Genomic DNA, 23,195 nt, shown 5'->3' with positions numbered 1-23,195 from the left:
TAAGCTAGATTTGCATTTACATCCAAAAGTTCAATCCATGTCACTATCAAGCTGAAATAGGAATGAGTTTGTTTAACAACACATATTACACATACTTGGGAATATGAGCAAAGATAATGAACTGTTCAGAACACATACCTGTGTGTCAGATTCGCTCAGAGGGAAATTATTAAGAGGTAGAAAACCACCTACAAAAGTACTTGTCATCCATCTAGTCTAATCTGATAGAATGGAAGCACTGAAAGAGCTCTTGCATAAAATTATGTACTAATGTACGATTTCAGTCATATAGGGTTTTTTCCTAATATTATATCATTAAAGCCATAAAAAGGGAGGGGGGCCACTGGGCCTCTATTAAATCAAGAACAAGAAAACATCTGCAAGAAACAGTCCTCTCTGAAAAAATTAATTAGACTGCTTTCCCTTTGAAATGGTATAACTCTTAACTGTGCTACACATAGAAATGCAAATAGATTGTGAAGCTCTATACCCAAGTGTGCTTTTCTAATATTGGTGAGCACTTCCTCATGTGAGTACTGAAATCAGTGCAATTATTTGCATGATTAAATGGTCACCAGAATGATTAACAGGGCAATAACTGGGCACCAAATTAACATCAAGAAATACGTCATGATTCTGCCCCTACTAGTATGGGTAGGACATTGCTCTGCAAGAACTGAGACCAAGTGTGCTGTTATTCATCATGTGAAAGGTGGCAGAACCTGTCCTCAGAGGGCTAGGTTTCTTGAAGCAATCTGGAATAAAAAAGCCCTTTAGATGGTTACACTGTGAAACCATTATGGAGACATTGACCTTGAAGTCAGCTGTACCATCTACTTGAGTTAGGGTACATGGGCATGTGCTCTACAGCCTCATGTTAGTTGTTCAATGCCAAGTCTGGTCTGCTATCCAGTCCTGTTTTCAGCTACACAGGAAGTTCTGTACCTCTTCATCAGCAGCATCCAGCAGCAAAACCGCAGAGGTGGATCCTGATTCTTATGCACAAGTATATTCCAACAAACTGGCTGCATTTATCCCATAAAAATTTGTCATTTGGGGATTTTTGTGTAGTAATGTAGAAAATCCAAATAACTTAGCAAGCTGTTTGATCAAGTAGTAAATGAAATATAGTTGCCCAGTGTTTGTAGAGTTTTCTAATGATGAAGAGGAGTGATCTTAATCTGTTTTAATCCCAGAGAGTGGCACTCAGTCCATTGGCACAGAACTGACATCAGGGTGAGATGGAAAGAAGTCACACAAAATGTGTTAGGGCAGTAAGAGGTGAAAGAGAGAGAGATTATATTGTATTTAACATTTAATGAATTTACATGTCAAAACATACAAGATGCTTGGCAAGTTCCTTTTCCAGTGTTTCATTTTAAAAGAACAGCTGCTCTGTTTTCTTTTTCATATTGAATGGAAAAGGGAATTCCTGATTTTGTTCATCGATATCTTTTGTGGCGCACAGATTTTGTCCAATTAGGGGTAGGTGAGGGCCTGAAAGAAAGGATGCTAACCTGTTAAAGTGAAGGACATTGCCAGACCATCTACTGATGTGAATTGGAAGAGCTCCCCTTGGAGGGAGCAGGGCTGTGCCAGTTGGTACACCAGCTGAGGATACAGTTTGTGAGTGCAAGAGAGACAGATAATAATAGATGAAAACTTAATTATGCTTTCCTACCTGCTCAAGTGGGCTTCTATTTTATGAACATTTGTTGATTTTACTCATGCAAAAGCGTCTTCAGCATGTTCAGTGAGTTCTCTTGGATGAGTAAAAATGTGTCAGGATCAATGAGATTTTTAAGATGGGTGGCACTAATATGGAACTATATCAAATACCAACCATTGTTCTGCGTAGTTTGCTGTGTGAACCGTCAGAAAGAACAAACTTATCTATAGACTGAAGAGACCCATTAGAAACATTGCTCCACAGCTTTTGAATTACTCACTGACATTTTCATAACGTGGCCTGATTATTGCATAGAGTCCTTTAAACAAGAACGGTTTCTTTAGCACTGATTCAGTTTAGGTTAACTGAAATGGGGCACTCTGGATTCTGGTGATTTTACTTGTGATGAGAAGTTCTGGCCCCTGAGAAACGTAACACGAGTGAAAACCACACAGCTGCCCAAACAGACTTCCACCCAGTTTTATTGCTCTTGTTATGCTTTAAGTCCCTTTTTTTTCAATTCATTTTTTGCCATTCATACTATGTGCTTCACTCATCAGCAGCAAAAGGCAGTTATAGAATCACAGAATCATGCTTGGGTTGGAAGGGACTCCAAGGATCAAGTCCACAACTTCCAGATCTGCTACTAGACCAGGCTGCCCATGGCCCCGTCCAACCTGGTCTTCAACACCTCCAGGGACGGGGCATCCACAACCTCTCTGGGCAGCTGTTCCAGCACCTCACACTATGGAGTGCTGCAGTAGCCTAAGGTCTGGCTTTCAGAATGAAACATGCACCAATTCTTACCTTTTTGCTTGTTGAACAGTGTTGAAAATGCATCTTTTTTTTTTTTCCCCTCTGTTTTTTAAAAATGTCAGCAGTGTCTGCAGGCACAGTATTCCTGTGGTGTTAATGCTGTGTGTTGCAGGTACGACTCTGATGGCCACCTGACCAATGCCACATTCCCAACTGGGGAAGTCAGCAGTTTCCACAGTGATGTTGAAAAACTGACGAGAGTGGAACTTGATACTTCAAACCGGGAGAACGTGGTCACAGCTACAAACTTCTCAGCTACTTCTACAATATATACTTTAAAACAAGGTAATGAAGGCATTTCTGTTATTTCTTTCCTAGTCTTCACATTTCAGACTCTGAATATTGTCGCATTCTTAACTGTTTGATGGAAAGACACTGAAATTAGTTCATTTGTTTCTTCCTTGTTTCAGTACAAATAGCTCGATAGTACTTACATTTCTCCTGAGGTTCCTGCTAGGAACAAACCACCCGTGAATTCTTTTTCCTCCGAGAAAAATCCCGTGGGTAGATTCTAGTTATTGAAATCTCTGATGTCTCCAAGTTTTACATGCTATTAACCATGCCAGTATCTAGGGGAATTGGATTGACCCATAATACACCAAGCTTTGTAATTCTGAGAACTGTGCCCAAAGAGTGATGTGCTCTGCTGCTGTTTTGATAGTGAAATGCCATGTTTGGCCAGTGCCATGAATTCTTTCTGGTAGTTCTGTATCTGATGGCAGCACGTGTAGGAAGGAGGAGTTGATTATTAAGGGTGACACTCACTTTTGTCTCTTAGCCCTAAGCAAACAGTAGAACTCAGTCTCAAGGCTGGCCATCATGGAACCTCCGCCCCGGGGTGCTGATGCTAGTGGGGAAGAGTAGAGGAATAACGGTGGTCAGAATGCAGCCTATGAGTTCATGTATTGCTAGGTTGAAAGCAAAACTCTTTACTCCTGCTAGGAAACCTGGACAGCGGAAATCATTTGTCCCAGTGTAATAAAGAGAGGCTTAGGCATACGTAGATGTGTAGATCTGGAGGTTACAGATTCCAAAAATCACACTGCAGTTAGTGCATGAACAGAAGTCTGTAAACTTGGGACAAACAAAACCCCGTTTTCTTCATAGACCTTTGAATCTGAAATTCTCTGTATTCCCTGTTTTTGCTTGTTGTTTTTTTGACAGATAACACACAGAATATCTACCGGGTCAGCCCAGATGGGTCTCTGAGAGTCACCTTTGCCAGTGGAATGGAAATCACGCTTAACACAGAGCCTCATATTCTAGCAGGAGTAGTCAGTCCCACTTTAGGGAAGTGCAATATCTCCCTTCCTGGAGAGCATAACTCAAATCTCATTGAATGGAGGCAAAGGAGGGAGCAGACCAAAGGCAATATCTCCACGTTTGAGAGAAGGCTAAGGGTAAGGTTTCCTCTTGTGTGAAGTGCAGTGTTCCCTTTGAAAGCCGTTGAACTAAAATGATGTTGAAATGCTCTACTTTGTAAGAAGTGTAATAGGAAGTTTGTATCAATGGTGGGCCCCAGCCATGAATTTCAAAACCAAACTCCTCCAATACTGGCAGGGGTGTTTAATCTCTGTTTGATTTTGGTTGTTAGACTTGACCTCAAGACATAATTACTTCTTTTCTTCCTCTTCTTTTTCAACTAAGAACTTAATTATGTCTTTGAAAGAAGCTGCGAGCAACAGACGAATCATAGTTCCTGCAGTACAGTGGCAGACTTGGAGCCAGATTCTGCCTCTCAGATCTAACCACCTTTTTGTTCTGGGGGATACAGCAGGTTCCAGCCGCTGCTCAGTGCAGAGGTCTCTCAGGGCATACCTTGGGTGTCTGTGCCAGGGCATCTCCTGTAAGCCATGATGTTGTAGAGCCTCCCCATCTATCCACAATTCTGTGGATTCTGCCCTCCACTGTGTGCTTTCAGCCCCCCCACTTCCCTCTGACTGCATTACCTTACAGCTCTAATAGAGAATTATTTTAACAGTACATCCATGGTTTATATTTATTTTCAGGAGAACTCGCAGTTTACAGTGACAGATGGTCAACATTCAGCATTTAATTAGGTAACACCAAGGCTCAAAGAGACCACTACCTTGCAGGATGGTTTTTTTACAAAATCAGTTCTGTTTTTCACATGAATAGTCCATAAAGCACCTGTACCAGTAGTACAACTGGGAATTCTAGACTTTAAAATATTACATTATTAACTGCAACATGGCTGGATGAGTATTATCTCTGAAGGTACATCTGTTAGCTCTAAAAATATGGAGATGGTTACTAAATCACTGGATTTCTTTTTGGTTATCATATCCCATATATTATTTTACTTTAAAAATGTATCAGTTTGATTTTCAGCTGTGCTTATGAGGTAGAAACAAAAAACTTGTATGATGTGGCCATGATATTACCACCATGTGTAAAAAAACATTTGAAACGACATCTTTCAGACTTGGCAGTCATAATTAATTACTTACAAGGGTCTTGCAAGTGGGAAAAAATCTTCATGTGGTGTTTCTTGCTCATCCTCTGACTGCATCTGCCCTATCCTAGTGTTGCTCTCCAGCTCTCTGTCCAGGGAGGCAGCTGAATGTATTGTCATTGCAAAGGTGTGTTGTTAAGATCATAGGATTGAAGCTGTAGCCTCTGTGGCTCACTTAATCTAATCAAATGGTTTCCTGTGTGATTTTGTGCTTAAGTAACTGTATGGCACATACTTTTTTAAAGATCTTACGGAATAAAAGTCTTAAATGGAAAGGACATTGCCAGTCATCTGTTCTGCTTACGCTGCCAGGGCCAAGTTGTTCATCACCGTTACATTTCAAAGTACTTCATCCTGCAGAGCTTCCCTGTTATTCGGTTTATGTTTTCTGTTGTTGAAATCGATTGCCAGTTCTTTTATCTCATTTTCACTTGCCTCTGCATGATCCTTAATAATGCTTGCCAAAAAAGGGAGGAAACTGGTCAGGATTAGATGGATTCTGGCTGGAGGCATAAATTTTTCAGAGAAATATTGAAAATCTGAAGCTATCTTGAGTTCACCTGAGGGACCTGCCTCCGAGTCAGTCTGCTGGTGCATAGAAGCACTTGTGTTCTCTCTTCCTCCTCCTTCATCTTCCCTCCAGCAAGAAAGTTTGTGGTGTAAGAACAATACCAGTATGCCATTTGTATGCTTTGTCCTTCCAGAAGTATCCACTAGCATCACAGCAGCTGGACATTGCATTGTTATTTCTGTGAATTATAGATTTCCTTTTATACCTACCCAAGATGATGGGGGGGTTAAGCATTGCCCTTGCCTACCCAAAAGAAAGTCAGCTGCCTACATTATGCTGTTTCCCCTTCTCTGACTGCACTGAGCTTTAGAGTTGTCAGGGCTGTCAGAGAAAGGCTGGAAGAAATCTGGTGGGATAGCAAGAAGGATTTGATAGCAGAAGTATTCTGCACATAAGATAAACCATGCAAATAAGCACAGAAGACAAATGGATTATTGAGGCTGCTATGACCGATGAATAGAGTTTGGAGGAGAGGTTAAATACATGATTCCCAAGGTTCAGCTTTAGCACTGAGATGTTTGCATGGGGTGCTGATGGAGTTGGGAGCCGGCACTGGTGTAAAGAAGCCAGAACAGTGCAGCTGGAGAGGGAGGCAAAGAAGCAGCAGAACATACCCACAGACAGCTGTCTTTCTTGGAAACTTGTTTATAAGAGGAAGCGTGCAGGACATCAGGAGCAAATATGCCACTATGTACAGTGAATCAGTGAGCCAATACTGACTGAAAGGCACTTAAGGCCCACTGTTGACAAATCCTTTCCATGAGTAATGCTTGAAAAAAAACGTAGCATCAGTAGCAGCCCTTATCGAGGATGAGGTTCTGATGAGACCTACAGAAAACTTCCAGTGAGTTCTAGTGAGTTCTAGTTTTTTTTTCACTCATTCTAGTGAGTGAAAAAAAAAAAGTTGTTAAGCACTTAATGTGCCATGACTGACACAATAGGAAGTGTGTTAGAAAGCTTGCAATGTAGGGCAAAAAGAACTATGCTGAACTTTGAAAATAAATGTAAAAAAAAGCTCTGGGGATTGGACTAGTTCTCGGTGGAAATGAACAGATCTGCAGGAGCCCTCAGTTAAGGGAAGAAAACAGTACAATGGAGAAGTTTTCTAGGGAAATAAAAAAGCGTAGAAATCAAGTTTAAAGATGTCACTTAAAGATCAGTCCTGATACTGTCACTGAAACAAACGGCTTTGAATGCTAAGAGGTGTAAATTAGAAGGCAGGTCACTGGGGATGAGATAAAGGATGACCTAGTTGAAGAGACGAAAGCTATTCCTTTTCTGCCAGTTCCTAACATTTTTAATTCCTAACCGCAATTAAAACCCATCTTGAAACCGTGTTAGTTACTGTTACTGTTAGTGTAAAATAAGTTGTGGAAAGAGGCCACTGTTAGCACATTCCCAATAATGTGATAAAAGTTGGGTTTTGAAAAGGGTGTGTTGTTGTTTTTTTTTCCATGATACATATTCCTTGCTCCAGAATTAAAGCAGAAATGAGTGTGTTAATGGAAATGCTGGGAAAGACAGCTAACTTTATCTCAGCATCTAAATCAATGTTGGAAACAGGAATTAATCAGAGTTTTCCTTTAAGTGCAGAACTGCCTGCCCTGGCACTTCATGAAAGTACATAAAACAGTCCGTAGGCATGTATGCATTTTATATTAATAATAAATCTATGTACAATCAGGCATTTTAACATCAGTCTTCATCTAGCAGGACTTCTTTTTATCAATTGAAGTGCTATTTTAATTGACTTCTAAAAATGAAGCAGAGCTGTTGTTAAAACCAATGAGCATGGTGCATAGTAATATACTGATTAGAATTCAGCTCTGCTCCCTCCTGTCTTTTGCATAAGTTAGAGGAACTTGGCGTTGGATGCAGGCCAGGTTTTATAACTGAATATCTACAAAATTGAAAATTGAATGCTTGGCCAGTCTCACCTTTTTTTTTTTTTTTTTTTTACTTTTTAAATAACAAAAATGGAAGTAACTCATTGGCCTCAATTCAAGTCAAAAGTCTTTTGAATTTAGGCTTTGACAGCTATGTTTATTATCATATTTAGCAAATTATCTCCCTTTATTTACCAGCCTTGCAGCAAGTTGTAATGGTAAGGTCAAATCCTCAGTCACCCTGCATCAGTTTGCGTTGACTCAAGTCCAGACACAGACAAGGAAATACACAATCATCTCATCTGATTTCACATTTGAGACAGTTTAGATTTGAGAGTAAATGTCAAGAGAAGGTTTATGCAATCATTGACAACTGCAAAATTTCTGGCAAGCAAATCAATAGAAATAGAGCCAAAAAATGTTTAAAAATATATAACGTATCTTGTTATGAACTACTAACATGATTATTGAAATCAGCTGAATTTTCTCCCTATTTTCATCAGCTGGAATTTGGACCCAACACTGCTTTCAGAAACCAGATTTTACCGGCTTGTAACCGCACACGTGAGCTCCAGTTTCTCACAGGGGCTCCTTGTAGACTTGCACATACATTGGAGGAGTTATCTGTAGGAAGCCACTGGGATTTGAAATCAGCATTTCAATGACAGCATTGAAATGCAGCCTGCTATTCGTGTATCACTGCATCTCGTCTTAAGAAGGATGTTAAATTTAACTTAAATCTAATATAAAAAACTAAACACAAACGGCATAAAATACAGAATATAAAAGAAGCAACGGCGCCTCTCCGAACCTTGTTTTAACTATGACAGGATCATCATAAAATCATAGAACCCTTTGAGTTGAAGGGACATTTAAAGGCCATCTGGTCCAACCCCTCTGCAATGAGCAGGGACTCCACAGCTCCCTCAGGTGTTTCTGAGGATGGGGCACCACCACCTCTCCGGGCAACCTGTGCCCAGGTCTCCCAGTGCATCGACTGTGAGTCTTTAAATGATGCTGCTATTTTTCTTCAATGCTAATTCTGTCTCTCTGTGTTTTCCATTCTTATTCATTATATTGTCTCTGAAAATTAGATTGCAAGTAATTTGTATTCAAGACTTTCATTTCTTCTAGCTGCATTTTACAATAATAATAATAATATTAGCAATAAGAGCATAAGTATGTACATATACAGTAAATGAGCATGAGCCAGGGCATATCTCCTGCTTGCTTTTCAGATATTTTACCACCAAGAGGGTTTTTTCAGAAATTGCAAGAAGTTTGCAAAGAAATGTATTAACATAAACTTAATCCAACAGACTGTATACAAGCAAATATAGTTGAATTGAGCATCACATTTTACTTCAGCTCCTTAACTATCATTAGAGCATAAATTGTAATAGTTACAGCAGTCTACAGGGGTGTATAGGTATTTTACAGCTATTGTAAATGAACAGTATTAAAGTTAGACATGTGTGTATATAAAACCACAGGAATGGTAGTTGAAGAAAGAACACCTGCTTCTTCTAGATTTTCAAATTATTTTGTATCTAAAAACAGAAAAGGGAATGAAAATAATGTTCATTCTAACCACAACCACCATACCATCACAGCTTGAATTATTAAACAGATATTTTTAACTATTTACTGCAACGCTTCCAGCTCTCAAGGAGAGGCAGGCACTGTGCTGTGCAGTTCTAACACCTGAGCTGACATCATCTCAGCTGTAAGGAATGTATTAATCCGAATACATTAATGCAAGTGATTAGGCAAAATGCAGTCAATTAATACAAAGAGTTCATTGGGCATTGATCTGAAAATGACAAGTCAACGAGCAGTGTTTTATGGTTCCCTAAATTCTAATTCAGAATTAAATGAAGTTGAATAGTGACTGCCCAGTGGCTGAGTGATGTTAGGAGGCAGATGGTGGAAGCATTGGAGAAGCATATTTTGTCTTCAGAAGTCTGCCTTGTCTTTGATTTCTGATTGCTCCTCCCCCCACCCCCACCCCATAGGACTGCAAGCACTAGCAGGTCCAGGCAGTCAGCCTGATCCCCTGCCAAGGCACCAGCTTTCACAAGCCTTGGGAGTGGGCTGCTTTTGTGAAGAAGTGTGAGGACACTAGTGAGTAGGGTCTTTGGGAGCCAAAAGCACAGCTCTTCCTTTTTCACATTGGTATGAGACCTGGATAGGCTGTTCCAAAGCAGCAGCTGACCCATTGGCACTAGTGGAGCTTAGGAGAGAGGAGGTGAGTTAGGAGAGGTTTGTTAATATGTGGGCTTAACTACACATCTTTGGCTGGGATCACACACCCTGTAGGAGAGATGAAAGCTGAAAAGCTTGGGAAAAGAAAGCTGAGCATGTGGAAATAGAAAGCATTCTGCAATGTGATATGTAACACCGAACACAAGCAGCATTTTATTCCTTGGTCCTCCTATTTCTCAACTGAACGTTTTTCTATTTTCTTGTCTTCAGTGTGCCCTACACTGTCAATCATGCTGTTAAAGCGTTGCCTGTTCTGATCAGAGCCGAAGCAGAAATGTTTCCGTCATCTGGAATTAAGGTATATCATCTTCTTCCTCTGTCTTTGTTTTTAGGCCCACAATAGAAATCTGCTCTCCATTGATTTTGACCATGTCACCAGAACTGGAAAGATCTATGATGATCATCGAAAATTCACTCTTCGGATTATGTATGACCAGACGGGGCGGCCGGTTCTGTGGTCACCCATCAGCAAATACAATGAGGTCAACATTACTTATTCCCACTCTGGATTAGTGACCTATATCCAAAGAGGAACCTGGACTGAGAAAATGGAGTATGATCCAAGTGGAAACATCATTTCCAGAACATGGGCAGATGGCAAAATATGGAGTTACACGTACTTAGAAAAGGTAAATCACTTTATAAGTGGATTGTTGTAGCAACACAAGAATGTTTGTTTTGATACAGGCACCATATTGTGAGCTGTGTTAGTATTTCATCTCTTGCAATAGGATATAAGACTTACAGAAAATGCATACCTAAACAAATGTCTCAGACTTACGTGTCATCCTTTCGAGTCTGCCATAGATTAGTTCAGAAGAAAGTTATCAGCACCTCAGGTTTGTTTAATCAGTTGGTAAAAAGGCTTCCTCGTCTCTGTCCAAGCACAAAGGACACTCTCACTGATGAAAAATGCATTGCTGCTCTGTGTGACGTAGTCAGAAAAAAGGCATTGAAGTGGAATTGTTTCCTCCCAACAAACACAGCTCTCTTCAGCCAGAATTACACAGCGGTGAGGGCAAGCTAGCGCCTGCTCAGTGCTCTGCTGTCAAAAAGGGACTGATCCTGCCAACAGAAAGATTACTTTACTATTTATGTTGCCCATTATGGGGAAAAAACATAAACTAATACAAAATGAGTTATTGCCATGCTTTTATAGTGACTTCATGTCTAAACTGCCTGAGTGTTGTAATTTTCATTTATGACTGTAGGTAATAGTCATGAAATGGGGGAATAAACGCTGCATAGTCTTAGGAAGAACAACATCACATTCGTCAGTAGCAGCATCTCATTCAGAATCGTTTTGTCTCTCAAATCCAAAAATCTGTATTTTGAAAGCTTTCACAACTCAGTGTGAGATTATTTTCAGTGTCCTTCAAAATTTTTTATTTTTGAATGGCAGCATCTCAGACTCCTCGATATATTCTGAATTTGCAGAACGGTTTTCTGAACCTGTTTACCGCAGGGAATGGAAAGGAAGGGGCAGGTGAGGTAAAACTGATAGCGGATGTTACACGCAAGAAATCCAATAGCTTTGAAGTTATTTATATATTAAAAGTTCCAAATGTGTACTTTTAAGATAAACTTTGCTGTACTTATTTTGAATGTATTTAAGCCTGATTCTCAAAAAAAAAAAAGAAAGAAAAAAAAAAAAGAAAAAAACCCAAAACCTTAAATCTAACCCAGAGGAAAAAAAAAAAAAGATGCATAAAAATGTGATTCTTTCTTTGTCTGCATGCAGTATGGTTCTCGCACTTGTTAACAAGATTGGCAAACCCTGGAAGCTTCAGAAGTTCGGTTCAGATAAATTTGTCAGGGCTCCTTTTGTCTGTATGCTCTGCAAATTACAAGTAAACAGGCATTTGTGCAGCCTCCAAATATTTGGGCAGCATGCCTTTTGGAGGAATCTGTTATTTTTTCTTTGGGCCTAATGGACCGTAATTTTGGAAAGATGTATGTTTTTTTTATCCCTCCAACTCCTTTGTCTGCTCATAGTTTATGAGGAGCTGATAAATGAAGTCGTACGACTTAAATCTGTCATTCTGCAATCCTGCACAAGTGGACAGATCCTGATCGTATCGAAGCAAATGACAGAAGCTTACAGGCCTAGGTAGCGGCAGTCTTGATTTATGCTGCAACTTGTCATTAAATTATTGAAAGTCATACACACCATGGACATAATCTCCCAGCTATTTAATGTACTTCCATCACAATTTGTTCCTCGTGCCAGAGGAAGATGAATTCATTGTCAGAATTAGACATGGAGATATAATTTTGTGGCCCATTAAAGTCAATAGCTCATTGTGTTAATTAAGTAATGATTACTAAATGTTGTCTGAAATCTCATAAGAACCAATAATTCCTTTTATCAAAAAATCAATTACACAGTTCTCTTCCAACGCCTGTTTATTTACTTTCCCATCTATTAGCACCTGATGAGTTAATTATGTATCTTCACAAAGATTTCCACTTCCCAGGGCTAGTCCCAGCCTCCTGTGTTTTTTCAGAGGCGCCGTGATGGTGGCCCTGCACGCAGTTCTCACTTTCCCTTCTTTGGCTCACGTTGCTCCGTTAGCCAACGGCGTTCCCAAATCTCGGCTCAGTCCGAGATCCCTTCCCAAATCCTGCCGCTCGCTGCCGTGGGAGCTGGCCGAGGGCTGTGTGATGTGTTGGGCACAAATGACATCTAGCGGCCGTGCCCAGCAGTTGCCTGTTCCCAGCAGAACCGCGAGGAGTTGCCAGCGGCTCTTGGACTCCATGTGGCACCAGTCTGTGCCACTGACCAGGCTCTGGCTGCTTTGGCAAAGTGACAGTTTTGGGAGATGTTTCACAAGAGAGCCCGCCTCTAAAACTCCTTAAAACAATTAGAACCCTGTCTGTGCAAATAGTTCAAAAATCTACTACAATATTATTGGGATGAATAGGGAATTATCTTGTTTTCTCTTTCTAGTGTCCCCTAATAAGCCAGACAAGATACTCAGCCTCCAACCATTTTATGGACTGTCTTTTCATTATTCTGGACAAAAGTGGAAAAGCCTCAAAGTGCTGTAAAATGACACAGAGGGGCACTAAAGTTGTATTAGTGATGTTACTGATCTTGTTATTCATACCCTGTCAATGGCAGACAGCTTAAAAACAGGCACGGGAGCAATATGTAGAGAGCAGCATCACATCATTGCTAGGAGAGAGTTCAGCCAGTACCTTACTGCGGGCTGGGGACCCAATCTTTGTATATATTTAAAAACAAAAACAAAAGAAAAAACCAGAGACAGAAGTAGTCACACCAAAGAACTTGCAGTCCATTTTCACCCATCTGTGTAAGCAGAGTTAGCGTGCATGCTATGAGACAGTATGAAGATGTTCAAAAAAGGGGTAGGGCTGGGCTAGAACTGTGCGCAGTTCCAATAAAAGCTAAACACCATGCACACAACACTGAACGTTTCTCCTTTCCACCTCCTGTAGAAACATCTGCTGGTACAGATGCTCTACCTAGGAGTGAGGTCCCCTCTGTTGGAGTTTTCTTAGAGGATGACCTAAATGTTTCAGAGTTGTGCAGCAAGTCAGCATGAGGCTGAAATGCCAGTGAGAGCCACATCTGCCTTCCAGTTTGGGGGTCCTTACCTCCAGCCCTATTATCATTCTCCTTCTGTTCCACGTCACCTTGCTGGCCAGGTCTGCTGGAGCTGAAAGCTTGACCTGGGGTTAAACAGACAGTAAGAGCAACCTCCAAGAACAGATAGTTGATGAATAATAAAGCGCTTGATCGGCCTCTTACACCACCATTCCTGTCTGATTGCAGTCTGTGATGCTCCTGTTGCACAGCCAGCGCCGCTACATCTTTGAATATGACCAGTCAGACTACCTGCTGTCGGTCACCATGCCCAGCATGGTACGCCATGCCTTGCAGACCATGCTCTCTGTTGGGTACTATCGCAACATCTACACCCCGCCGGACAGTGGTGCGGCCTTCATACAGGACGTCACCAGAGATGGACGGCTTCTGCAGACGTTGTATCCCGGGACGGGACGCAGAGTCCTCTATAAGTACTCCAAACAGTCTCGACTTTCTGAGATTCTTTATGACACTACTCAAGTCACATTTACCTACGAGGAATCTTCTGGCGTTATTAAAACCATACACTTAATGCATGATGGCTTCATCTGCACCATCAGATACAGGCAAACAGGTTTGTCTAGCTATAACTACTTTGCTAATTTTTTTTTCCCTGATTCTGCACTTACCTGTCATGAAATTCCATTTATTTTTACGTCTACAAGTTCTTATTTTCTATGTTTCAATAGAAAAATGTGCGTGTGTGTGTCTACGTCTGTGTCCACAGGCATATATAGCTGCCCCATTTGAAATACGGTTTTCTTTTTATTGCTTGGTTCGGAATAGCTCTTACAGTGTTGGATTGTTTTTATTCCACTGTGTGGATATTTGCTAAATACTAAATCAAGTTGTTTTATTGATTGCATTTTCAAGTTTTCCTGTTTATACCATAATGTAACATAAATTCAAGAGAACTGTTCATATAAGGAAAGAGATCACCATGGAAAATAAATTCAGTTTAGAATTATCTTGCAAGTAAATAGAAATCATAATTATGAATAAAAAAGCATTCATTTAAACAAACGTTAATAAAATATAAATATTACATAGAGCAAACATTAATAAAAGTTTGTGAGAGAATAATCTAACATGGTTAGTGGTACTGCCTGAGACAGTCAAGTAGCAATGAGGCTCAAGGGTTCATTTGAGTTCGCAGCTTGTCTGTGCCAGTTGTGTAGGTTAAAGTATTCCATAGACGTAATTCATTTTTCTTCTTGCTTTTGCTCTTTCTCCTGCTTGTTGTGCACAGGTCCACTTATCGGTCGCCAGATCTTCAGGTTTAGTGAAGAAGGGCTCGTCAATGCCAGGTTTGACTACAGTTACAACAATTTCCGTGTCACCAGTATGCAGGCCATGATAAACGAGACGCCTCTGCCCATTGATCTGTACCGTTACGTTGATGTCTCTGGCAGGACTGAACAATTTGGGAAATTCAGTGTAATTAATTATGATTTAAATCAAGTTATAACCACCACTGTGATGAAACATACCAAAATTTTTAGTGCCAACGGCCAGGTGATTGAAGTTCAGTATGAAATTCTCAAGTCAATTGCTTACTGGATGACCATCCAGTATGATAATATGGGCCGGATGGTGATCTGTGATACACGCGTTGGTGTAGATGCCAATATCACACGGTATTTTTATGAGTATGATGCTGATGGTCAGCTTCAGACTGTGTCTGTGAATGATAAAACCCAGTGGCGCTACAGCTACGACCTTAATGGCAACATCAACTTGCTGAGCCATGGAAACAGTGCACGCCTCACTCCTCTGAGGTACGACCTTAGAGATCGCATTACCAGACTTGGAGAAATTCAATATAAAATGGATGAAGATGGTTTTCTCAGGCAAAGAGGCAATGAGATTTTTGAGTACAACTCTAATGGTCTGCTGAACAAAGCATACAACAAAGTGTCTGGCTGGACTGTTCAATACTGTTACGATGGTCTTGGAAGACGAGTTGCAAGCAAATCAAGCCTGGGACAACACCTGCAGTTCTTTTATGCTGATCTCTCCAACCCAATACGAGTTACTCACTTGTACAATCACAGCAGCTCAGAAATAACATCTCTGTATTATGATCTTCAAGGTCATCTCATTGCAATGGAATTAAGCAGTGGAGAAGAATATTATGTTGCTTGCGATAACACAGGAACACCTCTAGCCGTATTTAGCAGCCGGGGCCAAGTCATAAAAGAAATTTTGTACACTCCGTATGGAGAGATCTACCAGGACACTAATCCAGATTTCCAGGTTGTCATTGGTTTTCATGGAGGGCTCTATGATTCTCTCACCAAATTGGTTCATCTGGGTCAGCGGGATTACGATGTTATTGCTGGTCGATGGACAACACCAAACCATCACATATGGAAACACCTGAATGCTGTCCCACAACCATTCAATCTCTACTCATTTGAAAACAACTACCCAGTTGGCAGGATCCAAGATGTTGCTAAGTATACAACAGGTAAAAGTAACACATTTCTCATGAAAATACACTCCTTGGTGAGATTCTGGTATGGATTCAAGATTCCAGAAATCCTTTGCAGACATCTAAAGTTAGTATTTGGCTCTAATCTACTGTATTCCTTTGGGGGCCAACACCTCACTGACCTTTATCTGTTTTTTTTAGTCTTTTTGGTAACCAGTAAAATAATTAATAGTTGTATCTGCTGCTTTTTTAAATGCTAAAATAAGGGGAAGAAAATGTTTTTTTTTCCATTATAAATAGAAAGTAAGTACACTATTGATTTGATTATTGCCATGCTTTATAATCGCATGATTTCTTTCCTACAATAAATGCTGTAACCAGTATTGAAAACAAACTGACATGAAATCATTTTTCTGCGTAGCTTGGATTTCTGCAAACTACACTGACTTTTTCTAGGATTTACATGCCTCATTTCTGGAATCCCTTTTTTTGTTTGTCTGTTTTGTAGACATTGGAAGTTGGCTAGAGCTATTTGGTTTTCAGTTGCACAATGTACTGCCTGGGTTTCCAAAACCAGAGATCGAAGCTTTGGAGACAACATATGAACTTCTACAGCTTCAAACAAAAACCCAGGAGTGGGACCCTGGAAAGGTTAGCAAACACTCTGTTCAGTCGCTTCTGTTTCTAAAGTAAGCAGCTTGATTAGAAAATGTGGAGACCAAGGAAACAATGTGGCTGTATTTTTGCTTGATTGACAAGACAAATAATAGTCTAACTGCACTAGAAGCCTTCATGTTGTCACATTATTTACTGGCATCAAGTGGAGGACAGTTTTAATGAGACGCTTTTAGTGAAGAAACTTTGCAGCAAATGGATAAAAGCATGCACAAATTGAACTGAGAGAATTTTATGGAATTTAAGAATTAAAACAACTGTTATCTTTTAGTAAAGAAGCCTCAAGAGGTGCGAAATCACTAAGAATGCAAACAACTGTACAAGTTTGCTCCTCTGCATAGTTACTGCAGGAAAATAGTAATGTTACTACAGTTTTGTGGAGGGTCTGTAACATTCCAGGGCTAATTGTCACTGAAGAAGTGCTATGCAGCAGCTCACAGGGTCCAGCAATCACTGTAAGGGCCAGCTACTGATGTTCTGAGCGGGTGTTCATGTTTTGCATTTAATCATAAGAGCATCTGTTAACAGAGAAACATAATTTTACATAGAAGAGGTAGAATAGATGCCTTTCTCTTATTCAGCCAGGAAAAGGAAGCATAAAATGCTGTGAGTTCACATCAGCAGTATTGAATACGCTTCTTTTCCCATGCGTAGATGACCACATAGAGTGCAGAAGGCTGGAGGGTCATGTCCATGGAGCATGTTAATGCAGAATTGTCAGTGAGATATTGAAGAAGCTATAACAAAGGCACAAGAAGAGTATAATGATATATATTGTGTTGATGGACAGACAGCTGGAGGGAGATTTTCTTGTGCACAATGTGGGGGGAAGATCTACAGATCTGATGTGCCTACCTGGTTCCTATTCTTCTAGCGTCTTGAGACCTTCACAGCCTGCCTTCCCTGAAGAATGGGCAATATGAACTGTTAGTGCTATTTTACAGAAGATATAATGAACAAGTGATTTGCTTAGAATTGCATGAGAGTACAGATTCGAGTTCAGACTTCCCCATGCCTACAATTCAAAAGACCAGCTGTTAGAGTGACAACAGGAGAGAGGGGAAAAAAAAAAAGGGAACATAAATATGAGAATAGCATTTGTGATAAATACATTTTCTTTTTGTTTTCTAGAAACTGAAGAGTCCAAGAGATATGAAGTAGTACCTTTGGTAATTAGAAAGCCTATGCGTACTTCCAGGCTCTATAGATGTGTACGACAGTTTGCAAACTAATTGCAAATCCATTTTAAGCAGTTAAAATACTGGTAGGGACTGTGAGACTGTGAGATTTCTCTCCTGCAAACTTTTCTGGTGTTTTCTTTTCCAGACTATCCTTGGCATTCAGTGTGAGCTACAGAAGCAACTCCGAAACTTTATATCCTTGGATCAACTTCCTATGACCCCCAGGTATAGTGATGGCAAGTGCTATGAGGGAGTGAAGCAACCGAGGTTTGCAGCTATTCCTTCAGTGTTTGGAAAAGGCATCAAATTTGCTATCAAGGATGGCATCGTCACAGCAGACATTATCGGTGTGGCTAACGAGGACAGCCGGCGCATCGCTGCCGTACTCAACAACGCTCACTATCTGGAGAACCTGCACTTCACCATAGACGGCCGGGACACGCATTACTTCATCAAGCTGGGGTCTCTGGAAGAAGATTTGGCCCTAATTGGCAACACTGGAGGACGACGCATCCTGGAGAACGGTGTGAATGTCACAGTGTCGCAGATGACTTCCGTGATCAATGGGAGGACTAGACGCTTCGCTGACATACAGCTGCAGCACGGCGCACTGTGCTTTAACGTTCGCTACGGAACGACCGTGGAAGAGGAAAAGAACCATGTCCTAGAGGTAGCCAGGCAGAGAGCTGTGGCTCAGGCCTGGACTAAGGAGCAGAGACGGCTGCAGGAGGGGGAAGAGGGGATTAGGGCATGGACAGATGGAGAGAAACAGCAGCTTCTAAACACTGGGCGGGTACAAGGTTACGATGGATATTTTGTTTTGTCAGTGGAGCAGTATCTCGAACTTTCTGACAGTGCCAATAATATTCACTTTATGAGACAGAGTGAAATAGGCAGAAGGTAACAAAGAAAATCTCTGCCTTTGCGTCACCAAAGACTGCCTGTTTTTAAACGTAAAATGGTTTATTGTATTGGTTTTTCTAGATCAGAACTCTGTATATATAAATATAGAGGAAAAAACATATCCAACTGCCTTTAAATGTGACAGAAGATGGTATTTTAATATTGTTCGTTTAATTCTTCAAGAGATTACAGTGAAGATTTTTAGTTCTTGTGTGGCAGTATTCAAACCTTTCAGAAGCAGAGCGCGCAGGGCAGGTGTGAGCGCAGCATGCTCTGTCTTCTTCTAAAGAAACACTACTTCTTTTTTTTTGTTGGTGGTGGTTTAATAATTCACCGGTTATTTAAGAGGTTACAGAGCCTGATTCTGCAACCTATTCTTACTGGGTAGTTTTATCCCATTGAGATCTCCCATAGGTTCAAGGGATTGCATACAAAAACCAGACTGTGTATGGAAACTTTGTAGTTGCTCACCAACCCTGCACATGTCATTTGTCACAGCTGTGATCTATGGGATTTTCTAACCCAACTTTTATTAGATACAGTACGTAAGTACTTTTATTGGACGCAGCACTTAAAGGCTGCCCCACATGAGCTTTGTCTTTGCCGGGCCATAGCTGCCTCTCTCTCACTTGGTGAGGAACACCGTGTTGTGTCTGCATCTGCGTTCAGGGGCCTCTTCCCCAAGATTTCCCCTGGCACTGGTTGTGGAGCCCAGCAGCACACGTGGAGCTGCAGATCTTGCAGGGGGTCAGGGCTTGCCCTGCACAACTGGGGCTCAGCTAGCTTCCAGGATTGGTCAGAACAGCACATGGTGAGCAAAGAGTCAGCACGAGCCTCCCGCTTACATCAGTAGGCTCCAGAATGGGCTTTAGCTCAGTGCTTTTGGGACAACCTTCACTATTCAGCCAGGAGGGTCCGTGCGGTGCAGCAATGAGCAGCCGCACGGGATCAGTCTTGCCTGTAGTCCTTGGGCCAGGACCTTCTTTTCACAGATCATTGTGGTGGTGTTGGGTTTAGGCATCATGTTATTTTCATCTCAAATTGATAATCCCACTGTATTGATCATTATTCCAAGTGTGAAGAAGTGCGAATTGGTGGGTTGGGAGTTGATGAACCTAAGTGTGGATAGTACATATGTTGTACAAACGTAGAACATTTCGGGGATGACTCTTCACTTTTCAGCTCAATATCTAGAGCTCATAGAAAAGCATTATATTGCATGGGCAGAAACTTTTATTTCCCAAGGTATCATGCGCTGCTGGCACAGTTCTCTCATAGCAGAGTAGGAGATCCTGTTTTTTCACTTGTCATTTTAATAGACCTGATTATCACGGGCAGGGGGAGGGTGCCTGGGAGAGAGGCTGGGTAAGCACATTTCCTTTGCTGACTTTCCAAAAGAGCTAGAAGTCTTGTTATAGAACCTGTTTATCTGTAACAGTGATGTTATTGCACATTTCTTTCAAAACAGACATGGTGAATATATTGAAGCAATTTCTGCTCACATTTCCCGAAGCCAACAAAGTGCTTTCTTTGTCTTTCTTCCCTTTCAAATTTTCATTTTTTCACCTTGTTTTTGGGCATGTGGAGCAGATTGTACCAAAGTTAGGGATGAGCCTGAACTGGAACCTGAGACCTGGACCCTCTGGGTCTCAGCCTCACGCAGACTCCCCCTACTCCTTCTGCAGCCAGAGCAGCTCTGGGGGTGCAGAGTCTGGCTCAGAGGTTCGGGGTCAGGTTGAGCAGATCCTGGCCCATTGACCACCCTCCATCACAGCCAAGGGGACCCGTGGACCAAAACACATTTTGCTCAGGCTCATCATTAACTGTTGTACAGGATTTGGAGCTGCCAACAGCAGTTCCGTTTGACACAATTTTCCATAAAATCATGGAGAATTTGAATACCTCCACACCAGCCTAAAAATGGACCTTTGAATCCTTGAGCCTCTAATATGCTTTTAATCAATGGAAAAATAATTTATGAATTGTATATAGAGAGTGCATTCATAAACGTGATGATGTATTTTATCACTGATCCAAGATGTCAAATATTAGAGTCTATTTTACTTATATTTTAAGCAATTATACTTTTTTGCAATTCAATAATGACGTATCATTTTCAAACTGCTTTAAATATCCATTATAAACAAATTTTTGAAGCTATTAGATTGAACTGTGCATTTCTAGTATGTAATACCTATTTAGTTAGCTTGTGCCTTTAGTTTCTTAAAGTTATATTTGTATTATATGCAGGAAATGCACTTTGTATTACCTACAGCTGTGTTTTTTAATACTGCCTTGATTACTGTTGTTCTCAGATAATGCCAAAAGGTCGAAGAGCGGGAAGTGTTACAAGTTTGTCTCTAAGAGTAAGTTTGGCATTTTCCCTGTTCCTGGGTGGACAGTCTAAGGTATCTTTCTGAATAGTATCTCTTACAAGAATCTGGATGAATGAAGAATCTGGTGATATTACTCGGCCCTGTTAGAACAGGAAAAAATGCCTTTATCAAAACAGTTTCAGAAATTCAGGAAACTAAAAAGAAGTGTCGTGTCGAGTCGGCAGTGCTAAAGAGCATTCATTAATGAATGAGCACTGGGGGCTGAAGTCGTAGCACCACGTGGGCCAGCAGTGATTTGTGAGAACTGCAGCTACAGCAAACAGCTGTGGGCCACTGTGTCCATGAACAACCTCAGATGGAGGCAGGGAACAGTTCAGTCTCCATTTCCTTCTTCTAGTAGCTAGAATAATTTCTGAGCATTGGGTTTTGTTTTGTAGTTTTCCTTTTTTTCTTGCTTTTTTAATTTTGCACTATCACCTAGAGACCCAAATGAGTAAAAGTAAACAAAGGAAAAATAAGTGCATGGAAATGTGTATCGTTCTTTAAATCAGATAATTTGATGCTAGCGTTCTGCACTGCAAACAAGGTTCTGCAAAAGGAAAAAAACAAATAAAATAAAATTATAAAATAACAAAATAAAACAAAAAATAAGACCCACTATTGCACACTATCCTGTAGCCAAGTACCTACCATGAGAGACACGTGCTGTGTATTTTTTATGACAGCCAAATCAATAGTGTGTACAAGTAACGTTTCCTTTGCGTTCCTATTTATTTAGCCAGCCTACAACATTTCAAAGGTATAAATATATATATAGCTCTATATGTAGAACATAGCCAAATACCTGTATATGAACTGGTCGATGTGCGACTCGGTGCTCATGTGCCGGCTGTTCAGGCCGAGCTCCGCAGTGCCCTCCCAGCTGCACCCACCAGGCACAGCCTCTCCCTGCCGCAGCGGGCGCTGCTCTGGGCGCTCCCTGCCGGCGTCCTCAGGGCTGTCCGTCCGTCTGTCGGGGCGCTGCTCGGTGCTGTGGGAAGGCACAGAGCTCGGGGTGAAAGAGGCGGCAGAGGGGCTGCGCTTGGAGCTGGACGAAGGCAGGGTCCTGCCGAGGTGCTGGTTGCTGCGGGGAGCACAGCTGACACCGCCGGCCGCGAGGGTTTCCCGACAAACACTGACTGTTACTCAAGCTGTCCTTGACACAAACCATCACCAGGTCACAAGCGTCCCGGCTGTGAGGAGAACCACGGCTCAGCAGGAGCGGGGCGCTGGCATCGGGCACGCGCCCAGACGTTGGCCACCAGCCATTCCTTGTCTAAGGAAACGCGTTCGGCAGCTCCCAGTTTTTCCTTAGATCTCGTGGTGGACTTTAGCCTTTTAATAAATGTTAGTATATCAGATTGTGTCCTTGACAGTATTTTACTTGTATGAACCATGATAACACATTAAGTCTTCATACTCTTCGGGCAGAAGTGTCGATAAAAGAGAAGAGAAGCATAGCATACGATATATGTCAAAGTAACGTTCCTTTTTCGCTTTCTCATGAACAGTAAAATGTTTACAATGTATGCCAAGATCTTGGTTTCTGTCCGACACCAGTTAGAGGTTCTGATCTTACAGAAATTGTGTTATAACGGCCTCAGCCTTGTTGCTAGGAAACAATAGATCCCAATTTTTTATTCCTGCTCTAACTCCTGTGCTGAATAGTGACTGGATACTGTACACGTTATGTTACATGGCTGCAGTTACATGGTCTGATGCATTTTGCTCTGGGTTTCAGACCAGAAGCATGCATTTTCTACAAGAACATCCCAGCAACACGCTGTAAATATTAAAAGTTAATATATTATGTGTCGATATTTGAAAAAGAAAGTACTTTGACTATTTCATTTTTAAAAAATAAAGGTGCAAACTGACAGCATGTGACGTTGTCTTATTTTAAACCACATCTTAGGGATTTTACTGGTTGTGTCACGAAGAAGTGCTTCCGTACATCAAAATGAGGTCCTCAAAGAGTACTTCTCAGTGTGAATGTCGCAGTGGGTTTGCTGGCAGTGTTGAATTATACTTCTGATTCAGGGCTCATGTGTATAACTCCTGTGGCACTACATGCTGGTCCACAGCTTGTTTCTGTGCACGGATTCTTATACTTGTCAGAGCAAGTGTGAGAGTGAAAAGGCGTGTTGTTCTGTGCCTTTGCACTCCCAGAACTGAGTGGGTGAAGACAGTGGTGCTAAGGGACGAGTAGCATGGATGAAGCATCTGCTCGTTCAGTAGATCTGATTTCCCAGCCTGCTTCAAACAGGTGCTGATGAACTACTGCCTGAGTCTGTGCAAGAAAAAAATTTAAAAAAACAGCACATGCAGCAG

At 41.2% G+C, this 23,195-nt stretch overlaps 1 protein-coding gene across 2 annotated transcripts in view; it reads left to right on the top strand.

Annotated features, from left to right (window-relative positions):
* TENM1 (teneurin transmembrane protein 1) overlaps positions 1-18,490 on the top strand; it is a gene marked incomplete at both ends in the record, with an annotated part of 228,455 nt that extends 209,965 nt beyond the window's left edge. For both annotated transcript variants that reach the window (XM_079541735.1, XM_079541734.1), the window contains 7 exons: positions 2,598-2,770; positions 3,650-3,885; positions 10,016-10,312; positions 13,483-13,870; positions 14,546-15,766; positions 16,239-16,381; positions 17,732-18,490. In XM_079541735.1, the coding sequence (XP_079397861.1) occupies positions 2,598-2,770; positions 3,650-3,885; positions 10,016-10,312; positions 13,483-13,870; positions 14,546-15,766; positions 16,239-16,381; positions 17,732-18,490 (3,217 nt within the window). The remainder of the gene's footprint in view (positions 1-2,597; positions 2,771-3,649; positions 3,886-10,015; positions 10,313-13,482; positions 13,871-14,545; positions 15,767-16,238; positions 16,382-17,731) is intronic.
* Between the last annotated feature and the right edge of the window lie 4,705 nt (positions 18,491-23,195).

The sequence above is a fragment of the Tetrao urogallus genome, assembly GCF_951394365.1.
Source record: "Tetrao urogallus genome assembly, chromosome: 13".
Taxonomy (NCBI): Eukaryota; Metazoa; Chordata; class Aves; order Galliformes; family Phasianidae; genus Tetrao; species Tetrao urogallus.
This window is presented reverse-complemented; position numbering and strand designations above follow the sequence as displayed.